Genomic DNA, 11,742 nt, shown 5'->3' with positions numbered 1-11,742 from the left:
TTGTTATTCTTAACATCGCTTGCTAGCTGCAACTCCAAGTGTGATTTGGCCTTCCTGATTTCACTCCTGCATGCATGAGCAATATTTTTATACTCCTCCCTGGTCATTTGTCCAATCTTCCACTTCTTGTAAGCTTCTTTTTTGCGTTTAAGGTCAGCAAGGATTTCACTGTTAAGCCAAGCTGGTCGCCTGCCATATTTACTGTTCTTTCTACACATTGGGATGTTTTTTTCCTGCAACCTCAATAAGGATTCTTTAAAATACAGCCAGCTCTCCTGGACTCCTTTCCCCCTCATGTTATTCTCCCAGGGGATGCTGCCCATCAGTTCCCTGAGGAACTCAGCGTTGCCAACTCTCATGAGTCTCATGATAATTATTGTTTTCCTTAAAGCCCCAGCTCCTGGAGTCAGGTGGATATGTGATGATTTCAGCCTACATCCTTAAAGAAAAAGTAAGTTTCTAGCCCTAGTGGAGGTAATTGGCTGTCCCGGGTGGCTGATTAATAAAGGTTACCCATGTGCAGTTAGACGGTAGCACCAAAGGGAGATGGGAGGCTCCTGTGGAGCGGAAGGCAGCTCGCAGGAGAAACCTGAGCCAGAAGGCTGAGCAGGGCTTTCTGGGGAACCCATCGGGACAGCGAACCTCTCAGACATTGGGTCTCGCCAACCCCCTTCTAAAAATGAATATTTCCAGGGATTTTCTCCTTTACCTGAGTATAAATTATAAAAGCAGTGATCTTGGAGATATAAAATTTGTTTTTATGACATGCTTATTTCACACTATTTATTATTCATTATTATTTATCATTAAAGTATTTTTATTACATTATGAAAATGGCGACACTCTTCCAAGATCTCGCTTTCGTAGCTTGTATCACTTTGAATAAGCCAGTTAGAAGACAAGGCTCCTATGTTTCATCAAGGAGTGTCAGATGGGAAACAGCATGAAGGTATGTAAGAAGCCAACTCAAAGAGTTCCTCCTACACAAGCATTCAGGTCTTGAGCAGTCCAGGCAAACAATGCACGTTACGTTACAACAAACCTTAAACTTATTCTTCATAATAATTTTAAAAACAATACTAGCTGCCTATTTAATTTTAAAAACAGCAAAAAAATATCCACCTCCCTTTACATTTTTTCTAAGGAGTCTTGAAGTTTAAATCTCCTCAGTGTGATAGATATGCTTGCTTTGATCTGCTTAGCTCTTGGAAATCCAGGGGCTCCAGGCTGCTGGCCCCATGCTACCCGGGGTCCCTAGGGACAGCTCTGTCCACCATTAGTGAATTTTTTCCCAAGAACCCCCTATAACACTTTGCGAACCCCCAGGGGTTCACGAACGCCAGTTTGGGAACCACTGCTCTAAGAGGAGCTCATGGAGATGGGCAACTCCTAGATAGAGGACTGCAGTCTGCAGGCACCCAAAAGGACCCGGTCTCAGCCAGTGGTCACCCAGACACAGGCTGGAAGCCCGGCCTCACATGGATTACCTGCTTTCCCTGGAGAAGGGTCACAGTGGAGGGACTTCCCCGACCCCACAGGCTCCAGAGAAGGATGTTACTCCAGCAGGGGCAAGAGGCACAACCTCAGGGCAGAGACTGGCACCAAGGGAACCCCAGGGGAAGAGCCTGGGTAGATGGGAACATGGGACTCAGCTGGGGGACATGGACTAAGATGAACACGTCACCCGCCAGGATGTTGGGGTGAATGTTTTTTTGATGGGCTTTTCTGTTAATAAATGACCCTCCACTAGGGGGGTGCTCTTTAGCATTTAACAGGCTGTTTGGACTTGCCACTACCCTGGGTGAGGGGAAAACAAAGTAAGGGCTCGCCTGCAACACCACACCTGCCCGCATGGGGGCACTCTGGGATGACAACAAAGGGTTAAAGGATATTGCTCATTATGGCTGTTTTTAAATATAGCCGCAGGGTTTTCCGTCACCACTCACTGACGATGGAAGGCAGGAATCGGAGAGACGCTAATATCTAACGTACAGACTGACCCCGCAGTGGTTTTGCTCCCATAGTGTTTGCTCCAGTCCCATATGACACGTCTATGGTAGACCAGACTCACGCTTCATCCTGTCCAACCTCAGACATATGGACTGAATCCGAAAGGGCTTTTAGGGAGTAAAACAATATAAGGCAGAATCTGGTCTGTGGGACATGTTACAGGTACCACAGCTGGGAGAACAGGTGAATAATCAACTCAAGTGTTCGTTCCTCAGGGCCAATCCTGGAGGGGGATGGGGGCAGGCATGGGAGGTAAAGGTCTGTGTTAGGATGAAAAGTGACAAGAGAGACGGCGCTGCTGAAAACCACAGAGCAGCTGTCCCAAGGAGCAGTTATGCTGCACCCATGAGTTGATCTTTCGGCTAAGGGCACCTCACACACCCTGTTTTCCAGCAAGCAAAGAGACACACAATACATCTGGGCTCAGGCAAGAACAGGAACATATTTATTCAGCTGTGATGCTCACGTGTGAGCACTGCATTCATTTTACATAAGAAAAGTCAGCCAAGGAAAAGAATAAAGAAAACAATGTAAAAATCAGAATCCAACCGGGGGTGAATGTATCTGAGGTTTGGTTTTGGATCATGCCTTCCCAGCAGTCAGTCTGGCACTGATCCCTAGCGTGACGTGGATGGGAAATGTCTCTGCGGTAACAAGAGGCAGGGGTGTTTAAGTATTCCGCTTTGAAGGTGGTTTGGGATAAACATTTTCTGGTGAGCCCTGACCTTTTTTTAATCAGCCCCATCAACTGGGACTACGGGTATAAAAGCAGAAACCCTGCCAACATTATCCACCATTTCCTGATGGGTCAAGAGTGCAAGCGGGCATCTCCCCAGTGGGGCTGCACTCTTCAGTTGAGTTTCCCAGGCCTCCTGCACCCAAACCATGGGAGCAGCAATCCAGATCTGCTGAGAGGCACAGAGGGGCACCCAGTGACACCAGCGGGATTTCCTTGTGAATGGGAAGAGGGCAGGTATTGTCTAATGGGATCTGAGAGAGAGTTTGGAAGAAAGGGCACCATTGGTAACCCCAGTATAGCTTTGCACAGAGGGAGGTTTGGTGTCTCGTTGGAGAAGCCTGAGCAGGTTCTTCAGGGCATCAAGGTTTTTTTCCTGGCCCGATCACAGTCCAGCCCTGAGATAGACAAAGCTGGCCAAGATCGCCATGGCCAGCACCGAGTAGCTGACTTTCACGCTGGTGGCCCCACTGGTGTTGCACAAGGAAGAACTGCAGCAGGAAACAGAGGCGGCTGCTATCCCTATGTTTATCCCACTGTTGGGACAAACTGAAGCACACCCCTTGTTGATGCTCTGCCCGGAATGTCCACCTGAACCAGAAAAACAAACAAGAGAAAGAGACTCAAGATTAAAATGTTGCCCAGAGTTCGGACAGGAGCTCCTGAGCTCTGCAAAGGAGATAATTGTACCGATGTAGCTAAGCAATCCTGAGAAGAGGAGGCCATTTCTCAGCAGTTAAGAGCCTCACAGCCTTAGCTCTGCCAGTGAATGCCCAGCCTTTAGAAGTCACTACTGCTATTATATACCATGAAAACAGCACTAGTCTCTTCCTAGCAGCTACAGACCCGTATGTAACCATTTGGGAACATCCTCTTCAGATTCCTGGCCAGGACGTGGGAACAGCCAAAGAGAACCCTGAGAATCTATTCCAGATTGTCACACTCTGCCCACTGCATGCTGGGACAGGGCTTTTGGAGTTCAGGGGGGGCTGCAGGGATGCAGCACAGAGGGGACTGAGTTCTGTCTCCTGCTGTTGAGCCTCAGAGCTTTAACGAGCTGGTAGTAATTAGGTCACAGCACAGCTCATTAAGCAGCAGACACCAATATACCCCAAAAGGCTTCAACCCGGCCTCCTTTTGTGCATGCACAACCAGCCAGGCACTGGGATTGGAACGGGCAAATTCTCTCACTTGCACATGCCAATAGTGGAACCTTGCACCAGCACGTGAGATGTTTGGTGCTTAAACCATCGTATGGCTGGGGAGCGGCTGCAGGACTGGGCTATAAAGAGCCTCATTTCAGGACTTCAGCTAACACTGAAGGGGTAGATATACAGCCCTTGCATTGGTGTACTAGAAGCCTGACATTGCCTGCACCGCCCTCCTATCATTCATTCACTCATGTGCAAACCTCACTACTGAGCACAGGGGCTCCCGCCCGCTTAACGCGTCCCAGAAAAGTTCTCCTGCCATTCGGTTTCAAGGAGTGATTCCCCAATTCCACATCAGCAATGTCCCACCCCAGTAGAAGGAGGAAGGAAAACCCAGTGATCTGGAACAGGAGCAGCACGTCGTCTGGGAAAGCGCTAGGCAAAGACAATAAGCAGAACATGCCCAAACTTACCAATTCCTGCACCAAGATACGTGGTCACACAGTAGTTTTCATCACTTTGACATATAGTTGATCCCAGACACTCCCAGTTGGAGGATGCATCCTTACAGGTGAAGCACATCAGTGAGTGAGCTGCAAAAGGAAAACACACCCCGTGTTAGAGGCTTGCAGGAATATGTTATTTGTTCCTGGTTTACAGTGTGCTTTTGTTGCCAAGAAAGCTAACGTCATAATGAGCTGTATAGGTAGGAGCATTGCCAGTAGATCAAGGGAAGTGATTATTCCCCTCTATTCGGCACTGGTGAGGCCACACCTGAAGTATTGCGTCCAGTTTTGGTCCCTCCACTACAGAAGGGATGTGGACAAATAGGAGAGAGTCCAGTGGAGAGCAACAAAAATGATTATGGGGCTGGGGCACATGATTTACAAGGAGCGGTTGAGGGAACTGGGCTTATTTAGTCTGCAGAAGAGAAGAGTGAAGGAGGATTTGATAGCAGCCTTCAACTACCTGAAGGGGGGTTCCAAAGAGGATGGATCTAGACTGTTCTCAGTGGTGGCAGATGACAGAACAAGGAGCAATGGTCTCAAGTTGCAGTGGGGGAGGTCTAGGTTGGATATTAGGAAACATTATTTCACTAGGAGGGTGGTGAAGCACTGGAATGGGTTCCCTAGGGAGGTGGTGGAATCTCCTTCCTTAGAGGTTTTTAAGGCCCGGCTTGACAAAGCCCTGGCTGGGATGATTTAGTTGGGGATTGGTCCTGCTTTGAGCAGGGGGTTGGACTAGAACCTAGATGACCTCCTGAGGTCTCTTCCAACCCTAATCTTCTATGATTCTATTAGTCTAATCCCCACCCTGTCACCTGCTGCTAATGAGCATCAAAGTGCACCATATCCTGATGTTCTCTGCCGCTATTTCAGGCTAAATTCTCATTGAAGCCAGTGATAGGTTTCCCTGTGCATCGACTGAGTAAGGACTTCAGGATTGGACCCAAAACACAGAGGAGGAATTTTTCAAAGGCAGAAATGGCTGCTGGGCACCCAACTGCTATTTATGCCTCTGAAAAGTTCCCCCAATGGCTTCTGTGACACCAATTTGTAAATAATTTCTCAGCATGTTCCTTTCCAAAGCAATAATGTTACCGACAGAGTAATAGGGTTATAAGAGAAAATAAGCATGGACTTCTCAAGGAAACATCATGCCAAACCCACCTCATTTCCTTCTTTGACAACTAGCCTAGTGGATAGGGGGAAGGGAGCAGGTGTGATATAGTTTGGTTTTGACACAGTCCTATATGACATTCCCATAAGCAAAGTAAAGACAGGTGTTCTAAATTAAATTCCTATAAGCGGGTGCACAAATGATTGCAAGACTGTTATCAGTGGTTCAGTATCAAACTGGGAAGGTGATTCCTGTGGGGTCCTGCAGAGGCCAGTACTGGGTCCGGTAGTGTCCAATATTTTAATTAATAATTTGAGTGATGGAGTGGAGAGTATGCTTATTACATTTGCAAATGATGCCAAGCTGGGAGTTGTTGCAAGCACTTTGGAGGGCAGGATTAGAATTCAAAATGACCTAGACAAATTCGAGAATTGGTCTGAAATCCACCAAGTGAAATTCAAGGACGTTAAGTGCAAAGTACTACAGTTCGGAAGGAAAAATCAAATGCACAGCTACAAAATAGGGAACAACTAGCTAGGTGGAAGCACTGCTGAAAAGGAGCTGAGGGTTATAGTTGATCACACATTGAATATGAGTCAACAATGTGATGCGGTTTAAAAAACGGCTAATATCATTCTCGAGTGTAGTAACAGGATGTATTGAATGTAAGACAGAGGAGGAAATTGTCCTGTTCTTTTTGGCACTGGTGAGCAGAGGTGGCAGGTTTGTATCATTTTTGGTGGTTTCCAGAACAGGTCCAAGTCCCACCTCCCCACACCTGCCTTGTAAGCCGATATATATTTTTAAAAAGAATTAAAAAATGTGAGGGCTCTGGGGTGGGGCTGGGGATGAGGGGTTTGGGGTGTGGGAGGGGCTCAGGCAGAGGGTTGGGGTGAGGGGTGAGGGCTGTGGGGTGGGGCTGCGGAAGAGGGGTTTGGAGTGTGGGAGGGGCTCAGACAGAGGGTTGGGGTGAGGGGTCAGAGCTCTGGGGTGGGGCTGGGGATGAGGGGTTTGGGGTGTGGGAGGGGCTCAGGCAGAGGGTTGGGGTGAGGGGTCAGGGCTGTGGGGTGGGGCTGCGGAAGAGGGGTTTGGAGTGTGGGAGGGGCTCAGGCAGAGGGTTGGGGTGAGGGGTCAGAGCTCTGGGGTGGGGCTGGGGATGAGGGGTTTGGGGTGTGGGAGGGGCTCAGTCAGAGGGTTGGGGTGAGGGGTCAGGGCTGTGGGGTGGGGCTGCGGAAGAGGGGTTTGGAGTGTGGGAGGGGCTCAGGCAGAGGGTTGGGGTGAGGGGTCAGAGCTCTGGGGTGGGGCTGCGGAAGAGGGGTTTGGAGTGTGGGAGGGGCTCAGGCAGAGGGTTGGGGTGAGGGGTCAGGGCTGTGGGGTGGGGCTGCGGAAGAGGGGTTTGGAGTGTGGGAGGGGCTCAGGCAGAGGGTTGGGGTGAGGGCTGGGGGCTGGGGATGAGGGGTTTGCAGTGTGGGAGGGGCTCAGGCAGAGGGTTGGGGTGAGGGGTCAGGGCTGTGGGGTGGGGCTGCGGAAGAGGGGTTTGGAGTGTGGGAGGGGCTCAGGCAGAGGGTTGGGGTGAGGGGTCAGGGCTGTGGGGTGGGGCTGCGGAAGAGGGGTTTGGAGTGTGGGAGGGGCTCAGGCAGAGGGTTGGGGTGAGGGGTCAGGGCTGTGGGGTGGGGCTGGGGATGAGGGGTTTGGGGTGTGGGAGGGGCTCAGGCAGAGGGTTGGGGTGAGGGGTCAGGGCTGTGGGGTGGGGCTGCGGAAGAGGGGTTTGGAGTGTGGGAGGGGCTCAGGCAGAGGGTTGGGGTGAGGGGTCAGGGCTGTGGGGTGGGGCTGCGGAAGAGGGGTTTGGAGTGTGGGAGGGGCTCAGGCAGAGGGTTGGGGTGAGGGGTCAGAGCTCTGGGGTGGGGCTGCGGAAGAGGGGTTTGGAGTGTGGGAGGGGCTCAGGCAGAGGGTTGGGGTGAGGGCTGGGGGCTGCGGAAGAGGGGTTTGCAGTGTGGGAGGGGCTCAGGCAGAGGGTTGGGGTGAGGGCTGGGGGCTGCGGAAGAGGGGTTTGCAGTGTGGGAGGGGCTCAGGCAGAGAGTTGGGGTGAGGGCTGGGGGCTGGGGATGAGGGGTTTGCAGTGTGGGAGGGGCTCAGGCAGAGAGTTGGGGTGAGGGCTGGGGGCTGTGGAAGAGGGGTTTGCAGTGTGGGAGGGGCTCAGGCAGAGAGTTGGGGTGAGGGCTGGGGGCTGGGGATGAGGGGTTTGCAGTGTTGGAGGGGCTCAGGCAGAGAGTTGGGGTGAGGGCTGGGGGCTGGGGATGAGGGGTTTGCAGTGTGGGAGGGGCTCAGGCAGAGAGTTGGGGTGAGGGGTGAGGGGTGAGGGCTCTGGCTGGGGGTGTGGGCTCTGGGGTGGGGCAGGGCCAGGGATGAGGAGTTTGGGGTGTCGGCAGGCTGCCCCGGTGCTGGGGCCAGAGAGGAGGACTCCCCCCTGTCCTCTCCCTGCCATCAACAGAGACCTCCGAGGGAGGGGTCCCCCTTCCCCCCACCCGGCAGCACACTCCCCTGCTGCTTCCCCTCACTGTAGCCTCACTGTGGGTGGTGGATGTGGCAGCCCCTTGCCCAGCATGGGGCAGGAGCGGTGACTGCGGGCGGGGGGGTCCCCTTGTGCTGGCAGAGGGTCCCACTGGAAAAGGGAAGGGTCCGAGGAGGAAGGGCTGGGGCAGGGGCAGGGGCAGCCTGCCCTGGCACTAGTGGGGATGGGGGGCACTAGGAGCCTACACTGGCAGTTGATGCCGAGCTGCAGGGGAGAGGCGGGGAGGCTCCAGGACTCAGGGGAGGCGCGCGGGGGAAGCAAGTGGGGGCTGGAGAACACTCGGGCGCGGCGCACGGGGCTGGAGGAGAGACCCAGCCCCAAACATTGGTGGAGCCGGGCCCCCGGGCCCTGATTATTGCTGGAGCCTGGGCACCACAGGCCCATATAACTCACCGCCCCTGCTCGTGAGGCCTCAGCTGGAGTACTGTGTCCAGTTCTGGGCACCAAAGGAGATGGACAAATTGGAGAGCAACAAAACTGATAAACGGTTTGGAAAACCTGAACTGTGAGGCTTCTAAGGGAGGTTGTGGAATCCCAGTCATTGGAGGTTTTTAAGAACAAGTTGGACAACCCCCTGTCAGGAATGGTCTAGGCTACTTGGTCCTGCCTCAGTAGTGGGTGGACTTGATAACCTCTTGAGCTCTCATCCAGCCCAACATTTCTATGACTCTATGTCACTGGCTAAGGGAATGAGCATGCCTGAGTGATATAAGTTACACTGACTTAACTGCTAGTGTGGACAGCGCTATGTCGCTCACCCGCCCACACAGCTACAACCACTCATTGTGGGTGGTTTAATTCTGTCAAGGGGAGAGCTCTATCCGGTCGGCAGACAGCAGCTACACGAGAGATCTTAGAGGTACAGCGGCATCGGTAGAGCTGTGACGCTGTAAGCACGCTAGGGTAGACATGGCCGTAGTCAATGTGTGCCAGGCTCATGTTCTGTCATTCTAGATTTACATCAAAATGTCACACGGCACCAAGTCAAATGCCAGTACTAATAAGTCCATTACAGAGGAAAAACAGAAACAACGGGCCCATGAAAAATGTCTAAAAATAGAAAACGTAATGAAGAGGGAGGAATTATTTAAGGAGTCAGTGACTGAAACTACAGAACAAAGAACCTAAGCAATGCAAGAGGAAAAACCAGTTGCCACCAATCAGATAATGGAACAATTTGCCAGGGGAAGAAGCTTTCTGTGCTCAGCAACTAGAGATGCTGAAGAACTCGTGAGATACAACAAATACCTCTGGACCTGTGCAATCTGACCTTGCAAAGAGCAGAGCTCGGCCAAGGCTTTCAAACCCCGACCCAAAGCCCAATGCAGTCAGTGGAAAGACTCCCGCTGACATCACTGGGCTTTGAATCAAGCCGTTACTGCCCACGCCAGCTCTGTCTGTGTTCTCCGCGCAGCCACTGCTCTCCTTCAACAGCCCAGTACTTGGCACTTAAACACCACATTGTGTCTTCACGGCAGGTTAGTGAGTAGCCAGCTAAAGCAAAGGGAGTTCCTCAGGACAGGCTCCTTGCATGGCAAAAGGAATATTCCTGTTGCTCTGGGGACAAAGCTACCTGCAATAACCCCATTTGCCTGGTGAAGGGTGTCTACTGTCCAGGCACAGACTCCAGCAGATTTCTTACGCTCTGGGCTGGATTTGATCACACCCAGACTGGGACTGGGAAAATAATACACTCTCTGTGTCCACTTGGTTGACATCACGATAGGCTTAGATACTGTGGCGTGGGATCCGGAGTGAGTATCTAGAGGGGGCAGCTAAGATCATCTTAAGAGCAGTGAGAAACCAACTAGTTGTTTCTCACTATGGACCCCACAGAGTCAGAAACCCAGGTGGCTGGAGCTGGTCAGTTTCCTTGGGCTCAGGCTGTAATTTATTCTGGCTCCTGGTGCAGGTCTTGGGGTGACTTATTCATGTACGTTAATGTGAGTAAACAGGAAGAGAGGGGGGTTAATACATTTGCATGAACGATCGAAAAACAACAGCTCCTGGGAGACTATAAATGGGGAAATCTTTGAACAAGTGAACATTCATTGGTTAATAACTGAGCCGGGTCTTCCTAGGTTTAGTGGCAAAAAAATAAACAAATAAAAGCCTGTTCCACAAACACCTTTTATCCCTGGAGGTCTCTCATGCAAGTATCAAACTGCCCCAGACCTCCTTATTTTTAAAACCAGATGAATCAGGAAGAGTTGGAGGAGTAAAATTATCCTCCATTAAGAATCAAATAATGGCTCCTCCAACCGGAACCTACGGCTGTGACCCCCGTCCAATATTACTGGGATTCCACTGCAGCATTGTAAGAACGCAGGGCCTGAGTCTGATCTCACTTGTGCCGATGCTCCACTGCGCCAGCTTAACTGAATTCAGTGCAGTGACTCCTGATTTACTCCACTGTATCTGGGATCAATCAGACCCTTATGTTTTTAGCTGATTACAGCAGAAGAACTTGTAAATTTATGGTTGCAAGAAAGCAATGCTGAGGAGCCCTGATCGCCCTGAGTAAAAGAGCCTGGCTCAGAGGATAACTGTGTAAAAGATTTCTTCAAGAGATGACTAGACAGATCTCTAGGGCTAGTCAGTCCCCCCCCCTCAACCCCCCATCTCCCTCTAGGCCTCTCAAGGCATGCTGCTGTTGGAAGGAGCTCAGCTCCACAGAAGTGTGCTCCCTCTTGCATCCAGAGCACTGCATCCCCCTAAACATCATGAAACGGAGATAACTTGCTATGCCTGCATTGACCTATTTTTATTACATCCACACAAGCTAATGCTGAAAAGACAGCCACCGCACCAGCCGTTGTTCGCACTACCAAGCGGCTGGCTGCAAAGGGAGGTTTGCAGAAGTGCCAGCTCCCACTTCAAGGTAGAATCTTTGCCAACGGTGGTGCAAAAATCCCCCTCTGCCCCCCCATTTCTAGCTGCTTCCCTGGCTCTCTCTCAGGCACAGAGGAATCATTAGCAGCATCTCACCTTGCTCCGCACACAGAACCGCCACCAGCAGGGTGAGAAGAAAAGCCTTCATCTTCGGCCTGCCGTCACAGCCTGGGCAGAAAGGCAGCTGCTTCTTGGGGGGCTGGTTATAAATGAGGATCTTGGTGGTTGCCTGTGAAGGCAGCGCATGCAAAGACTGCGTGTTAGTGGGGAGGGGACAGGAGATTGATGGCTGGGCTGGGTGTGGAATAGGCAGGGGAGTTTGCTCACATGGGTTTTTTTTCTTAGTTCAAGAGCAGCCAGAGGCAACAAGGCTCAGAGTCTGAACGGAATCTAGTGCCCCAGGAAATGTCTTTGTGTTTGGTTTCGTTTCCCCGCTGCAGTCTGGAGGGAGGAGGACAGGGATTTCCCTACACCTGTTTCCCCCCCCCACACACACACAGTTTTGTGAACTAGTTACATGTAGTGTTGCCAATTTAGTGATTGTTTGGACATTTGAATTGAAATTGAAACATTAATACACACTTTAAAAGCATAGAAAGTGTATAATAAAATACTTGCATCTGAAGAAGTGAGGTTCTTACCCACGAAAGCTTATGCTCCCAGTACTTCTGTTAGTCTCAAAGGTGCCACAGGACCCTCTGTTGCTTTTTACATGTATCTGAAAAAGTATCATAGATTTGAAAAGTATGAGCATAGACGCG

The 11,742-nt window shown here is 51.3% G+C and overlaps 1 protein-coding gene across 1 annotated transcript; it reads right to left on the bottom strand.

Annotated features, from left to right (window-relative positions):
• Window positions 1-2,433: 2,433 nt before the first annotated feature.
• Window positions 2,434-11,285, bottom strand: LOC128831551 (lymphocyte antigen 6E-like). Its single transcript, XM_054018068.1, has 3 exons — window positions 11,078-11,285; window positions 4,371-4,490; window positions 2,434-3,337 (listed from the first exon to the last, which is right to left on the bottom strand). The coding sequence occupies exons 1-3, from the start codon at window positions 11,127-11,129 to the stop codon at window positions 3,132-3,134; spliced, it is 378 nt and encodes a 125-aa protein (XP_053874043.1). The 5' UTR covers window positions 11,130-11,285; the 3' UTR covers window positions 2,434-3,131.
• Between the last annotated feature and the right edge of the window lie 457 nt (window positions 11,286-11,742).

This window comes from Malaclemys terrapin, chromosome 2, assembly GCF_027887155.1.
Source record: "Malaclemys terrapin pileata isolate rMalTer1 chromosome 2, rMalTer1.hap1, whole genome shotgun sequence".
NCBI lineage: Eukaryota > Metazoa > Chordata > Testudines > Emydidae > Malaclemys > Malaclemys terrapin.
The sequence above is the reverse complement of the archived record's forward strand: the minus strand, read 5'-3'. Positions and strand labels throughout refer to the sequence as shown.

Excerpts from the sequence above, each read along its gene's own strand:
- LOC128831551 (XM_054018068.1), bottom strand. The coding sequence starts at position 11,129 with ATGAAGGCTTTTCTTCTCACCCTGCTGGTGGCGGTTCTGTGTGCGGAG. Across the intron at positions 4,491-11,077 it reads GGTTCTGTGTGCGGAGCAAG|CTCACTCACTGATGTGCTTC; the intron begins GTGAGATGCTGC and ends TTCCTTTTGCAG. Across the intron at positions 3,338-4,370 it reads GTATCTTGGTGCAGGAATTG|GTGGACATTCCGGGCAGAGC; the intron begins GTAAGTTTGGGC and ends TTTCTGGTTCAG.